A 16,195-nucleotide genomic window follows, 5' to 3' on the forward strand; every position below is an offset into this window, starting at 1 on the left:
CAGTCGACCCTTCTTATATACAGATTTTTTTATACATGGATTCAAGCATCCCCGGTTTGAAAAAGTTAAAAAAAAGTATAAATTTCAAATATCAAAGCTTGATTTTCCATTTTTTATAAGGGACACCATTTTGCTATGTCATTATATTCAATGGAACTTGAGCATCCACAGATTTTGTTACCCACAGGGGATCTTGGAACCAAACCCCAGCGTATAACAAGGGTCCACTATAGTTTAACATGCTATATTTTCAGTGCCTAACGAAGTACAGTAATTTCATTCAAATATTTCAATGTAGCCAACTGGTATCTTGGATGGCTGCTTTCATGTTCTCAAAATAGTTAAAAGAAGAAATGTATGCATCATTGTGTGACTTGATCAAACTACTACTTAATAATTGTGAATATCAGAAAGTTGAGTGTGTGCCACCTAGTGAGTGTAACATTCGGTCTTGATCTGCAACTTTAAGTTAAAGCACATTTTTCCAAGAGTAGATAGTGGTTGTTTATGATGGGGAAGTTGCTTTTCTTTGTGGAGAACCTAGATTAGATTAACAGGTAAAAACTAGTTTTTACTGGGGAAAGGGGATTGGCTATATAACACATGTCTTGTGAAGATGAACATAAGAACAGAGGAGCAGGTGCAGTCCATTAACATCCGAAGCTATCACCCTGTATAGTACAAATATATCCATTGGAATATATCCAGTACTTTTCTCAGAAGAGAGTAATAGTTTTGTGATGTAATCAATATTATCTTACAGAATGCTGTCTGGCCATGTGGATCTAGGCTAGTAGTCTCCATCTGTTTGTACTTCTTTAGTGCTTAATGCAGAGTTCACATGGATCTTTTTGATTGTTAATTGCATTATGTTGAGTTTTAACTTTTACGGTGGAAACGTATTAGCTCACATAATTTCTTTGGAGGAGATGCAGGTTGCGTCTCCTTCATCCGGAATTCCAAAAACCAAAACTTTTTACATGCTTGTCTGAGATAGTGACACCTTTGTTTCTGATGGTTCAATGTACACAAACTTGTACATTTCACTTGAACCACATTTAGGCTGTGTGTATGATCCTGTCATTTAAAGGTATAATTTTAATTTTGCTAGTTGTTCATATCACAACTATTACCATTACAGTCAGTGATATATGGGAATTACCATTTGTGAGTCACGTCAGTCCAAAAAAACATTGCTAAGGATTCTGTGTGTGGTATGGGAGGAGGTCACCGGGGGGGGGGGGAGAGCATGAATTACTGCACCGGGTGACACCAATGTTGGTGCCACAACAATGTACAAGATTCCCTAGCACTGAGCCAGAGCAGTTAAAGTGATCTCAAACTGGGTTATTTCTATAGTGTATTTTGGACAATAATCACACTTAATTATATACACAGATGGTATTTTATTGTTCCTTTTGTTAAATCTTTGGATGTATAAACTCTTGCTTATCTAGAAATCATGCAGGTATCAGCCAGAAGGTCCTTACCCGACTATTGCCTACTCCTGATTTAGAGAACTAATTAAATTTTAGGAGAAAATAATTGTCTCTTAAAGAACATTTTGGGCTCTAAAACAGCTGTCACAGCTTTCATGTCCCATTCAGTTTTTTTCATAGTTCTGTCTTGCCCTTTTGAATTCAGAATTTGGAAAATGGATGCATCTTTCATAGAGATCTCTAACAAGGTAGGCCAGGGGTAGGCAACCTTTTTGAGCCGGGGGCCGGGTTGCTGTCCCTCAGACAACTGGGGGGCCGAAGCCGGAGGGTGGAGCTTCCACCCTCTGGGGGCGGAGCTGCACATGGGGGTGGAGCTTCCACCCTCTGGGGTGGAGCCACATGCTAGGGCGGAGCTTCCACTATCCAGGGGCGGAGTTTCCACCCCTGGGGGTGGAGCTTCCACCCTCTGGGGCGGAGGCACATGTCAGGGGCGGAGTTTCCACCCTCCAGGGGCGGAGCCGCATAATATTTGCAAGAAGCTACTAGGGCCGGCAATGCCATAACACAGGAAAAACGCATGCACACTGTCTCAACCCACAAAAGAGCAAGCAAGTCCATGTGGGGGGATTTTGCAAAGAGGATAACAACAACAATAATAAGAGCAATATTTGTAAGAATGGAAGCGACTAGGCAAGGCCACAAAACAGCAAAAAATGCATGCCACTGTCTCAACCCACAAAAGAGCAAGCAAGTCCATGTGGGGGATTTTGCAAAGAGGATAACAACAACAATTATAAGAGCAATATTTCTTTCTTTCTTTCTCTCCTTTCTTTCTTTCTTTCTTTCTTTCTTTCTCTCCCTTCCTTCCTCCCACCCTCTCACCTTTTCTCTCTCTCTTCTCCCCTCCCTCCCTCTCTCTCTGCCTCCTCCTCCTCCCTCCCCCCCGCCCCTCCATTTATAGGAGGGAGGACGGAGGGCGGGGCCAGGAGGGAGGTGGGCAGGGCTAGGAGGGAGGTGGGCGGTGCCCATTTGAAGGCCCGGTGCAGCTCCTGGAGCCCCAATTCAGGGCTCCAGAGGCCGCATTGGGCCTCCCAGGAGCCCGGTGCGGCTGCTGAAGCCCCGATTCAGGGCTCCAGAGGCCGCATCGGGCCTCCCAGGGGCCCGGTGCGGCTGCTGAAGCCCCGTTTCAGGGCTCCAGAGGCCGCATCGGGCCTCCCAGGGGCCCGGTGCAGCTGCTGAAGCCCCGATTCAGGGCTCCTGAGGCCGCATCGGGCCTCCTAATGGGCGCCGCCATTTTGCCCTTCAAAATGGCGGCGAACTTCGCTGCCATTTTGAAAGGCAAAATGGCGGCCGGAGTGGCCGAAATCGGCGGCGATTTCGGCGGCAGGAGGGAGCGGGGGCCGGCAGAAAGGCGCCCGCGGGCCACATCCGGCCCGCGAGCCGGAGGTTGCCGACCCCTGAGGTAGGCAGTCATTAATAAGTTAAGAGTTGGGACCCATGGATGTAAGAGCTTCTGTTTATTTTTGGCCTTTAGGCTCTGCAAGTATAGGATAACCACAATGCTGAACAGTTCTTTAGTGTGTTTCAATTACAATAGCTGCATGTGACATTTAAACTAGAGTCATATTCCACGAAATATATAAAATTAAAAGTTTAAGAGGCTTTGGGGATGATTTTTTTCCAGTTTTATTTCCTTCTTCAGATACAGCTAATTTATATTGTATGACTTTGAAAACTGCTCTGATAGGCTTTTGTTTAAAAGTGAGACCAGGCAGTGTGAATGTTCCTTAAATGTCAAAAATAGTTTACCCAATTCACATCTCTGAGGACTCAGTGAAATTTAGTTTAAAAAGTGTCTTCCTGAAAATATAAGCTTTACCTTTGCCATGGTTTTCTTCTCTCTGTCAAATGAATACAAGTGAAATTATTGTTTCTATAAATACTTCCATTTTTGAGAAGAGATCTTGGCCAGCGGAAGGCAGACGTTGCCAAATTTAATCTATAACATTATTTCTGCCTTCCTTTATGAAGTTTGTTTGTATGTGAGTGTGAGAGCAAGTGAGCATATGAAATCTGATTGATAAGGTTGTATTCAGGAAGCTTGAAGTACATTTATATGAGCCTTTCTGCATGGATTTGAATAGACTTGCCAGTTCTGCAAGCCACACCTAACCCTATGCTACTTTTCTACAAGCCTGTGCTTGAATTTTAACAGATTGCAATATATGTGGGATGTGACTATTTACACCGGGATGAAAAAAATACATATAATGTAGAATGTTTATATTCTACCTTTTTGACTCATGGGGACTCCCAAGGCATCTGACATGGCAAACATAAATATTTGTTTGGGGTTTTTTATATTGTATAAAACATCAAGAAAAAACACATTAGGAAAACATTAGGAGGAGCATACATTCAGCCAGTGTGCAAGTCAAAGCCATTCCAAAATAATCTAATATTTCATTAAGTGTTTAAATGGTAAAGGGGAAACAACCAATTGAAACCTTGACCCAGCCAAGAATTCTGCTGCCATGACTGAGAAGATCCTCTTATGTGTATCCGTCAACTGTACTTCCTCAAAATAACCTACACAGGTGGGTGATGTCACATAAGAGAAGACTGTTATTTAAATTAAAAGTACATGCCTATTTCTAGTAGGAAGAAAGAGCCTGTGTGCAGAGGTTTCACATATCCCTGTGTAAATGATGTATCCATGTATCATTCTAAGCATTTATATGCTTTCACTCAATGTAGTTAGCAGACAGTTTTACTGCAGAGTACAAATGTAGGGTTACTGAAAATGAGTGAAGTTTCATGGTTCACATAGTCCATGGTTCACTGATAGTCCAGTTGGCACTCCATATCCATGGATTCTGCATCCACAGATACAACCAGCCATGGTTCAAAAATATTCACAATTCTCCCCACCCACCCACCCCCAAAAACACTTTATGTAAGGGACACCATTTTACTGTGCCATAGTATATAATGGGACCTGAGCATCCGTGGATTTTGATATTCACAGGGGGTCCTGGAATCAAACTGTGGCAGATACCAAGGGCCTGCTGTACACTTAATTCCCATATATTCACTACTCTTCTACTCCCCATGTCCCAAAAAGTATGATCAAAATTGTAGTCTAAGAGCATTTCCTTCATTAATGGGAAGAATATTCTCTATAAACCAATTCTGTATAAACCAAATTCATAAGTACAGGAAGAATATCAAAACGTTGGAGCAGATTCAGAGTGGGGTGACAGGGATGATAGAATGGATAGCAAGAAGTAAGGAGAACAAAATAGATGAGGATAGGTTGAGGGAAGTGTGGCTGTGAGATAACTGTACTCTTTAATTTAAACAAAAATTTAAGTATCTAAAGAGCTGGGCAGAAAGGAGGTTTGTTCTTGGCTGCCTCAGAGGATAGGATGAGGGTACATTTCAATACAAGAGGGTAGATTTCAACTGAACATTAGAAGGAATAGCTTGATGGTAAGAGTGGTTTGGCAATGGAATTATTTAACTAGAGAGGTGATGGAGTCTCCTTCCTGGACAGCTACCTTCTGGAGATGCTCTAGTTGGAGTTCCTTCATTTAGCAGGGAGTCGGACTCCATGGACTATAGGGCCCCTTCCAACTGTGATTCTGTGTCATCATCTCCCACCACCATCAGTAATTCTTACAACACTCTCTGGGTAGATTTCATGAAAGTGCCTGAAGCATTTTTGTCGCCTGTTCCTGAACTCCATTCCTATTTAGTCTTGGTTACTGCAGAGCATCAATTTTGTAGTCATTTGCTTCCTTGCCTTAATTGAAAACCTTTATCCACACACTTAATTTCTCTTTATATTAAACTTCTCATTATGTAAGGGCTTTCCATTGCTAGCCCCAATTTGTGTATATAGGCCCCACCATTTAGGCATTGTCTTAATAGCATCTCTAATATGGTTAACTAAGCTTGCTAGTTGATTATCTCTGCTGTGACTCGGCATCTTTAGGTACCAGAATAATTTAATAAACATTTCCTGTCTCAAGAAAACAGACTCCCTCCCAAACTGTGTTTAATCCTTTTTCATTTGACTCTCTACTTTTTTAGAATTTAACCAAAGATGTATTTACTTCACACTACTGTAATAAAAGCAGAGAAAATGTGTGTGGCCCAGGCAATCTAAACTTGTTGGTCACAGGGAGAGGCAAGGAAATATGTAGGCACTGAAATACTGTATGCACCAACCCTTAGAAATCTTACTCATCTACCCATTTCATCAGACCTTGGTTCTGCACCCCAAAGAAACACTGAAAAAAGGCAATAGCAGCGGCAAAGGCGCCCTTTCCCCCAGCAGCTTTCTGCCACTCCCTTTTTCACTGAGAAAAGGCCAGATCAGGGTTGCAGCATGTGGTTGCTGCAGCCCCAATCCAATGCACAAAAGGGCAGCATGATGCTGCCTTTAGGGCTGTCTGTTTACTAAGTTGTTTATAGAAAACAGATAATGGCTTCCTAAAAACATAACATTCAATTGGAATTAAGATGACATTCTATTGCTAATGGACACCTAAAGATTTAACATTCTATAGGAATTATTCTTTTTGGTTTGTGTAATATTGTTGTGAATACTATCCAGTTCTTAGATTTTAATGAGAATGCAAATTCAGGATAACACAGATGGCCTCTGAATGGGCAGTTACAGATTATGGAACGGCCTGCTGGAGGAGATCCGTCACATTTCCATCTTAGACAGATCTCTTCCGGCAGGCCTTTCCTGAATAGAAAACCTGGCCACCAGTTTTTAACTTGTAAGCTGCCTCGATTGTCATTGACAAAGAGGTGGTATATAAATAAAGTTTTATTATTTTATCTTTATTATCATTTCAATCATGTCTTCTGTTATAAGGCCTAGATTTGTTTAAAAGGTGAGATTTTGCACAAGCTGCTCCAGCTTCTGGATTCACTGTTTCTGTAACAGAGCTGAAAAATAACTGTTTCTTTTCCTATTTAAACTGTTCATTACAATTATCTAAATACAGCGGGCCTATATCCTTTGGGGTTTGGTTCCAGGACCCCATGTGGATAGCAAAATCTGTGGATGCTCAAGTCCCATTAAATACAATGGCATTGCAAAGTGGTGTCCCTTATATAAAATGGCAAAATCAAGGTTTGCTATTTGGAATTTACTTTTTTAAAAATATTTTCAAGCCATAGATGCTTGAATACATGGATAAAAATCCGTGGATAAGAAGGGCCGACTGTATGTGTAAGTAGCTGAATATTGAGCTTCATTTCTTTTTCCTAATATATTTTGATTTTAGAAATGAATGTATGTTTCAAGAAGTGAAATAGGTTTGGCAGTTTTCTATAACTGTCTGTAAACTGAAAATACCTGATAAGGGCAGTTTTTATAATATATATATAAATAGTACTACTGGGAGGGCTTGTTTGTTTTTTGAAAAACCAATTAAATCTTGATCTAATTTAATCTCAGTTAGAGTAGACCCATTGAAAGAATAGGACTTACTACGTCAACATGTGTAAATCCTGTTGATTCAGCAAACTACTCTTGCTTAGATTAGCAATTGGAGTTAGCTGTAAAAGTTGGTTATTTTCAATGGGAGGAACCAGTCTGCGATCCCTGGAGAGCTCTGCTCTGGTCACACACTGTCACAGACTGAGTCTAGAGCCAGTGTCAGGTAAGGGTTTGAGTGCTGGACTAGGCTTGGGAGATGGGTTCAAACCCCTTCACATGCTCTTTGGCAGATCACACACTCTCAACCTTAGATGAAGACCTCTTCTGAAAAAATCTTACCAAGAAGTCCCTAGGGTCACCACAAATTGGAGTTGACTTGAAGCCACCAAATAACAACAGAAGAGATTAAGCCCAGAAAGACAGAGACAGAATGTCTTGATTGCAACTAATAGAACTTAGTGAGATTCTCTGGTAGTTACTCCTCTAGGATCTACTTGACTTTAGGAAGTTTCAGTTTAACAACAGAATAATAACTGAAAAAGATCCACATCATGATCTCTGAACCACTTACTTACTTAGGAAGGAAATAGCTGTGCTTGATGGATCTCAGTGATCTTTTAGCAGTCAAGAGATGAAGGCCCCTAAGAACAAAACAATTCCAAATCCAGCTATAATTTCATCATATTGTTGTGTAAATTTTGAGATCTCCAGAACTCATTAGGGAGAGGCAAGCATTTAAAGCTTGGCAGACATCTCCTCAGAGGCTCACACTAACCTCTCATAATAAATACCCTGTGCTTTGGAGAATAGGGTTCCACTGTGGTACTGCCTTCCTTTCCCCATTTTCCATGGGAGTACATCTCTGTCCATGGTTAATAGCAAACCTAACAAATTATGTATTTAAAGAAGAGTATTTTCTGTTCTAATCTAAATCTAATAATTAGGTGTAGGTTGTATGGGTTCTTAGAAGATTAGAAGCCTCCATATCAGGGTTATAATTAGCACAGATGAGATGCCTATGCACGATGAAAGTGGACAGAAATGTACTACATGAATGATATTTGGTGTAGTTAACTATACTTGCCTGATTTGCAGTCATGCTTACTTTTTCAACAATAACAATAACTAAATATGATCTTGTAGTGTGTGTGATTCATGGCTAGTCACATTAAGGGAGGTTTTAAACTGGCTGAGGCCTTCTTTCTCATTGGTTTCTCTGTGACCCTTTTAAATAGAGGAACTAAGTAATTTCCCTATTGGAATGGAATTATCATTCAGATTGCTCAGATGCAAAGAAAGAGTGTATCGTCCAGTATCTAACTCCATCTGTAGTCAACCCAAGTAGTTTAGAAATGTATTCGCTGGAAAAAAAATGGAAATAGATGCCTTAAAAAGGGATTTGTTACTCATGAAAATTGTGTCCTCTCTGCTATTAACTACAAGGTCTAAATGCAGCCTTCTTGTTCAGAAGAAATGTAGTAATCCGTGGGATCCCAAATACATGGGATAAGCAAAAGTGGATGTGATGATAAGTTATGTTATGTTATATAATGGATTGGTATTTTGTCATTTTTGAACAAGCTACTTGAGTTCTAGTATTTGGAGAGATTCATGGTTCTCTCCACTCCTTGTATCCTTTATGATTTGATAAATGTTAATGCTCCTCCCATAATTACCTTCAATTTACTCTTTTCATGAACTTAAAAAAAACACAGATCAGCAGAGAAGGTGATTTAGCACTGTTCATTGTAGCTCTGATGTGCATCTTATAGGTGGTGTACTTGAATTCTGCAGATAAGAAGGGCAGTTGGTATAATGTTTGTAAAATGTTCCAAATTACACTTTCTTAAATTGCTAACAATGTGATCTTAGATTTCCTGTACTAGTGCTGGCAAGGGCTATATCAGAGCTTCACAAATTGTAGTACTCAACACATGAAATGCCAATGTTTTTGTGGCATTTATGTTATCACAGCAGACAAATGTACCAACATAAGCATTTAGGACCAACTTGTGTATACAGTCATACAGATCTTTTAAAGAACTTTCCTGGAATGATAAGAATGAATTGTAGATTTCACCTTTGAAACTACATTTTGCATTTATTGCTGACAGTTGATTATGCTTTGTTTAAGCTGTCATTCTGAACAGAGGCAAATATTTTATGTTTATTTTAGATCCAACTGGAAAGGGGAACCAATTTGAGGAGCTCCTATATGTTAACTCCGCATTCAAATAAAGCTTGTTCTCTATATACCGTACATGTTGGGGTTTTTTGCTTACACCAAGATCTCCATTGTTGTTCAGAAGAAAGCATAGGATTATCAATTTATGTTTCTCTTGGTTTTATTTCCCCAGAATAATCAACAAATCTTTGCCAGCTTCATAAACTGTGGCTTGTTTGCTCCTCCCTCCTTTCTCCCTCTCCTTCCATGCTAACTTGTGGCTTGCATTGTTTGTTGTGTGTGTATGTGCTTTCAAGTTGCTTGCCCCTTAGGGCAATCCCATTAATTTCATAGGGGTTTCTTAGGCATTTGTATCACACCTCTCCTCCAGTGAGCTGAAGACAGCATACTGTACATGGTTCTTGTCTCCATTTTATCTTTGCAACAACTCTGTGAGGTAGATTGGGCTTAGAGTGACTAGCCTAAATCACCAAGTGAATTTTATGGCTCAGTCAGAACTTTAATCTCCAGAATCCCAGCACTAACCATTATATCACACTAGTTCTCAAGCCTAATTTAAATCACAGGTCACCCTGTTATGTCCAGTTTTATTAGCTTTGCCTCATACTGATTTATTATACTGGTTAGTTGCCCAATGTTAAGTCAGAGTCTCCTGGTCTGGACGTGATGGGGTATTTTGATTTAATGCAAACCAGGAACAAAACACCAAAGCAAGTAAAGGAAGAGGCTCCCAACTTCATCTGGGCTGCTGTATTGTTGTACACAAGATGGAAAATAATCTGTATCTTGCAGAATTGGGGAAGTATTGGGTTGTTCATTACAGAAAGATCTAACTGAAAGGATCTTGTTGGCTTAGGCATCTAAAAAGTTGTTGGTGGTACCTAAAAAATTATGTAGCTTGGATTAAGAGTTTTTCCCAGATGCACAACCAGATTCAAGATGACAGTGGAATTTATCAAACCCTAATGGACCTACTGCTGAAATGAACTTTGTATAAGTGTATGGAACTGCAGGCCATGGAACTGGCCTACCTACCCTAAAGACACCAAATGCTGTCTGATATGGAAGCTAAGCAGGTCAGCCCTGGTTAGTACTTGGATGGGAGACCACCAGTGAATACCAGGTGCTATATTTCAGAGGAAGGAACTGGCAAAACCATCTGAGTATTTCATGTATAAAGGTGCAACTGTACTAGAGAAATAATGCAGTTTGTCACCACTCTACATGTTGTAGCTCCATCTTGGGGGTTCCTGGGATTTTTAGTTTTACAAAGGTCTGTAGCCTGCTCTGTCAAAGAGTGCCTCACAAAACTACAAATCCCAAGATTTTGTAGGATGGAGCCATGGCAGTTAAAGTGATGTCAAATTGCATTATTTCTACATTGTAGATGCACTTTTTTTAGAAAAAAGAAGAAATTTATGGGGTTGCCATAAGTCAGTAGGCAACATGAAGACACATACGGTACACATGTTTGCTGGGAGATCAGCTTCTGAAGCTATTTTAGCAAAAGCCATTGTGGGGCTAGAGCTGCATCTCATCTCTCCTGTCTGGTGTTCAGGTTGCATCTCCAAAAAAGACATAGTCACCTTTCACTAATGCTTTTATTTGTTTTGATAGCACCAATTACTAAGCCTGCCCAGCACATTGGCATCGTAATGTTCCTGGTGGCAGATACAGTATAATATATTAGAATTATGTTCCTAACAAAAATTTCACACATTTTACCACCAGTCATAGCTCCTGATAAATGTTGTTATGTGAAACATGTTTTGTAATTATATGTCTTTAGTCTTTGCAGTCATACATCACAGTTTTAATGTATGAAGAAGCCTTACCAAATGTCTTATAAAAGAATTTTAATTTAATATTGGTTGAAAGGGGGGAGATCACTGAATGAAGTAAGACAATTTTAGGTATGATTTCTTACCTTTGTGGGCTTGGCAACCCTCACGGAAGTTCACAGGTAGTTATGTGTATGTGCCTTCAGTTTGCCTGTGGACATATGGTAACCCCAAGATTTTGATAGGATTCTCTTAGGCAAGGAATACTCACAGGTGATTTTGCCAGTTCCTTTCTCTGAATTGCAGCCTACATCATCTGGTATTCCTTGGCAGTCTCTTATCCAAGTACTAACCAACACTGACCATGCTTAGCTTCCAAGATCAGGCAGCACCTAGTGCCTTTAGAGTAGTTAGTAAATTAATGCAATAGACTCTGGCACTCTCTTCCCCAGTGAATAGTATCAAGTGATAAAATGCTGAAGGTATTGTATTTTACTATAGCCATCATGATTACAGAAATTTGTCAAGGTATTGATGACAAGGGCATTCTGAATTCTGGAGAATAAAATGCTATTATTATGCATATTACAGGAGCCAGTGTGGGATAGTGGTTTGAGTGTTTGAATCCCCACTCAGCCATGGAAACCCAGCTTAGGTAAGTCACACTTTTTGAACCTCAGAGGAAGACAAGGGCAAATGTCCGCTGCACAAATCTTGTCAAGAAAACTCCATGACAGGTTCATCGTAGGATTGTCAAAATTTGGAAATGACTTGCAGGCACAAAACAACAACAGCAATACAGAACCATTCCAACTTGGATTCTGATTACCTGCTCAGGCTAACACTTGTGACTCACATTTGGTGTGAATCTTATAATAGGGAGGATAAGAAATTGTTTTGGATCCTGGATCAAAGGTTCTAGTATGGTGGTAAGAACATTTGTTGTAGTTTAAAAACACATCTGTAAATAAATGCATCTGAGGAAATAGAATTACGTCTAGGAAAGCTCATGCTGCCAATTTCTTTCAGTTAGTCTCAAAGGTGGTAAAAGAACGCTCTACGTACTGATTCTACAGACAAACATGGCTATATCTTTGACATCTGTAAATAACTTTAATATACCCCATGCACTCATTCCTTTGAAGAAAGGGTGTGTTTGTGGTAGAGAGGATACGTGTGTATGTGTATATGTATGCATGGGCAGAGTGGGAGAGTTAAAAGGTTTTATTTGTGCTGGGCATAGCACAAAGCAAACAACAGCATGTGCACAAGGTTTGCACATTTGGCATGACTGCAAAACAGGAATCAATACTTCATCAAATACTACCAACACAGAAAAGGACCAAGTGAATCTGTTTGGTCCAAGACGCACTGCAGAAATAATCCAGTTTGAGACTCCTTTAACTACCCTGACTCCGTGCTAGGGAATCCTGGGAATTGTAGTTTATTGTGGCCCCAGAGCTCTCTGACACAGAAGGCTAAATCTCTTCCCAAACTACAGTTTGCAGGATTCCCTAGCATTGAGCCAGGTCAGTTGAAGCTGTCTCAAACCGGATTATTTCTGCAGTGTGTTTTGGACCTTTGTGGATCTTTGTTCTTGAACTTACTATCTTTGGAAATTCCTGCGCTCTCAAAAAAAAAATCCTATTGCTCCAATGAAACTAATACGTGAAAGTTAAATTATCCTTTTTGTCACGATAGGCTTGTTTACTCTGAAGGTTTGGGGGCTTGTATTTTCAAACAGGGCCCTGGGCATTCATTTACTAATGATGAATGAAGGGTGCAAGAGAGCTGGCAAATGTATACGCTTAATAGACAGTGACAGCCACACAGAGAGCTCTTTTCATTTGCAGCTTTTTAGAGTCATTTTAAGTTGGCACGGCCAGCCAATCAGCTCCTTCCTTGCTGCTGACATCATTGACTAGCCAGTTCCCTCCAGCTGCAGAGAGAGCTTCAGTTTCTCTTTTTTTAAAACTAAAATGGAGGCTGGTTTCTTGCCTTAAGGAGGAGTACATTGCTCTCCTGCTGAAGCCTAGATGTTGACATGTAATAAAACTGGCAGCAGGATGGTTGTGGACGCAGCCAACTCAAACGGGCCATTCCAGCCTGTGGCCCTTCTGCACATCCGAGGTGAGCTATTTTGTGTTTGAATGAATTGTTTTGCCTCTGTGGAGGTGGCTGGCTCATAGCAAGCCTATTGTGATCTGGAAAGCAGGAAGTCCTTTGTAGCAGGATCCATTTTTGTTCTGGAACAGATTTATTGAAAGTTGCAAGACCTAGGCAACAGAGTTGCTATTAAATGTTAAAAGATTATGAATCAGAGGGGTTGCTTGCATCCTTAATATGGCTTTTGCCGCTTTCAGCCCTATTCCTCTCCTCTCCCCCCCCCCCTCACTTTCAAGCTGTGCTGATGTCAAAAGGATGTGAAGTCACTACCCTGAAAGCTGTTTTTATGTAGGGTGAAAGGAAAGGGAGGCAGGGCACTTAAGTTGCATTGCAGTTATTTCAGAAAATTGTAGTTCTTGTCAACATAAGTAAACAATTATATGCAGAAAAAATGATATTTATTTTTATTTTTTATTATTATTATTATTATTATTATTGCACATACATACCTCTGTAGTTGCAGTGTAGGCTGTAACCAGAAAGGAAACTAACTGTAGGATGCTTTCTATTGCTTTATCAAAGATGCTTACTGTATAAAGCATCTGCAGAAGCAAGCCTTTTGAAAGATTGTGACACAGATTAAAGCAATGCCAAAATATGCGTGTGTGTGTGTGTGTCTGCATATTGCACATATCTGTATATTTACATTCATAACAGTTGTAAAAGACATGAATACATATTTTGGAATTTTAAAAGCCTGTATGGAATGTTAAATGCCTAACAAATACTACATTTTTTCATACTGGTTTCCTATTTGCTAGATAGCAAATATTTGTGATATTAATTGATGCGAGCCTCTAAAACAGCATTCCTCAATCTTTTTACCCAGGGGGGACCCTTGAATTAATTTTCGGGTCTCAGGAAATCCCTCGATAAAAAGTATTATCTCTGTAGCTGAAAAAAAAAGTGTGTTTTTTTTTAACCACAATCTCTCAGAGAACCCCTGCTGACCTCCCAGAGAACCCTTGGGTTGAGAAACCCTACCCTAAAGCGGTCAGATACTGTCAGAGAAGCTGATTGTCTAGCTCTCTTTGAACCTGTCATTCTAATGCATTTATAATATTGTTCATTGATGGTTTCCTGATTTCTTTTCCTCCTAGTTTTAGTAGCAAAATAATTTAGTTATAAACTGGCATCTTCCCTCATTTTCTTTGTGTTGTTGTTGGTGTATTCTGAACTAATTGGTGGAATGAAGTTCTAAAGGCAGTTGGATTTAAGTTTTATTACTGTGTATATGTCCAGAATAATTTTGGCAAGGAGTGCTTTTTCTTATTTGTACATTGATATAAAATTATATATAACCAGAATAAAGAACGTAAAGGTAGTTGATATTTCTTGCATTTTAGTCTTCAGGGTTTAATTTTCTTATTGTATTTACATGAAAATGTCTGTTTTTGTTTTTTTGATGATTGTATTTAATGAGTATTTTTATATGGAAACTACAAGAATAACTTTTAATAATTAATGGCATGTTCAAAACATACAGTTAAAGTGAAATGTTGCTGTTTCTTCTAATTGGTTTTTAGAGTGCTTCACTATACTGCAAAACAGTAAAACCATAATATTTTGCTCCCAAATGGCATATTGTGATTTTCAGTAATAAAGACTAAATATCTACATGGCACTTAACTTCATCTACCCAATTAGATTATTTAATAAATAAAATAAGCCAAAACAGTTTGATTAAAGTTGAGCCTTCTGAACAGTCTGACTTGTCAGACTAGTCACTTCTGTGTCATTTTTTTCTTTACACGATGCACATAGAACGCCAAATTTTTACACATTTCTTTTGAAATAGATTTTTACATGTATTTTGTTTAATTCAGTGTTAATAAAGACTAAAGCACGTCACCACAGTTGATGCTGCCATTCCATGAGTGCCTCTTGCATACCAGTCATATCTGCGTAGATGAATATTTTTAAATTCAAATCTTACTATTCACAATATGATGCCCCAATTATTGTTTGCTGCTACAGATGTTTTGGGGTTACCCAGAATACCAAAATCTGAAATATTCCAGAATCCAAAATTGTCCACATGGGTAGCTAAGATAATGACATCATTGCTTTCTGATTGTTCAGTGTACAGAAATTTTGTTTCCTGCACAACATTACTAAAAATATTATGAATTAAATTACCTTCAGGGTATGTTTATAAGGTGGGTGTGAGACATGAATGAATTTCATGTTTAGAGTTAGGTCCCATGTATATGCAAATATTACAAAATCCAAAATACTTCTGGTCCCAATCATAAGGGAGACTCCACCTGTATCTATATTTTAGTGAAGACTAATCACAGACTATCATCGTTTGGTAAGCAGATCTTTGCTCCTCTCTCCTTCTGCCTACTTAAATACCCTCCAGAGCAGATTTGTGGGGCATAAGCATTGTGAGGGGAAGATTGACCCTATTCGGTGGTCTCAAGTGTTATATTGTAAGTGAGACTATTTAAAAATTGTTTTTCTGCAGTGTTTGTTTCAATAAGACGAAGGCATGTATGAGTACTATGCCCCCTATCTTGCTACATTTAGTTCTGTGGTGAGAGTTTTAAAAAGTATACTGTATAGTAATTGCTGCTGGGGAGCAGGGGGAGCTTTGCTTTTTGGAATTATATACAAGTTGTGGTTAGTTGAATCCATAAATATTAAATCTGTGGATATGGAGGGCCAATTATACTAGTTGCTGTAAATGTGGCATGATGGTTTGCATAGGTTTATCGATTCACTTGGTGACTGTTATTTACTCATATACAACTTTCAGTGCACTGTTAGAATTACTAATATTACTACTAATAAGTGCTGAATGTGTTCAGAGAACTTCACACTACCTTGTGGTAATCCTTATAATGACCCTGTAAAATCAGTCAGTAAAATGAAACTGTATCAGATGGTGGAAGGGGACTACTGATACTGAGGCTGTATCTACACTGCAGAATTAATGCAGTTTGACACTGCTTTAACTGCCATTGCTCAGTGCTATGGAATATTTGGGATTTGTAGTTTTGTAAATATTTACCGTCTCTCTCTCAGAGCTCCGGTGCCGCCACAAACTACAAATTCCAAATTTCCATAAGATGGAGCCCTGACAGTCAAAGTGCAATAATTTTGCAGTGTGGCGCCAGTTTGAGACAAGAGTCATTTCACTGTCCTCCAAGTCCACAGC

At 39.4% G+C, this 16,195-nt stretch overlaps 1 protein-coding gene across 5 annotated transcripts in view; it reads left to right on the forward strand.

The window, feature by feature from the left end:
• The window catches only part of PPP2R5C (protein phosphatase 2 regulatory subunit B'gamma), a 102,908-nt gene that overhangs the window by 22,290 nt on the left and 64,423 nt on the right, over window positions 1-16,195 (forward strand). Inside the window, exon 1 of one of the 5 annotated variants that reach the window (XM_042466438.1) lies at window positions 12,822-12,996. The exons of 3 other annotated variants lie outside the window; for them this stretch is intronic. In XM_042466438.1, the coding sequence (XP_042322372.1) occupies window positions 12,903-12,996 (94 nt within the window). In that variant the 5' untranslated portion in view covers window positions 12,822-12,902. Of the gene's footprint in view, window positions 1-12,821; window positions 12,997-16,195 lie in introns of those variants that run through there. One more of the 5 variants, XM_042466430.1, reaches the window with a different exon arrangement.

This window comes from Sceloporus undulatus, chromosome 1 (genome assembly GCF_019175285.1).
Source record: "Sceloporus undulatus isolate JIND9_A2432 ecotype Alabama chromosome 1, SceUnd_v1.1, whole genome shotgun sequence".
NCBI lineage: Eukaryota > Metazoa > Chordata > Lepidosauria > Squamata > Phrynosomatidae > Sceloporus > Sceloporus undulatus.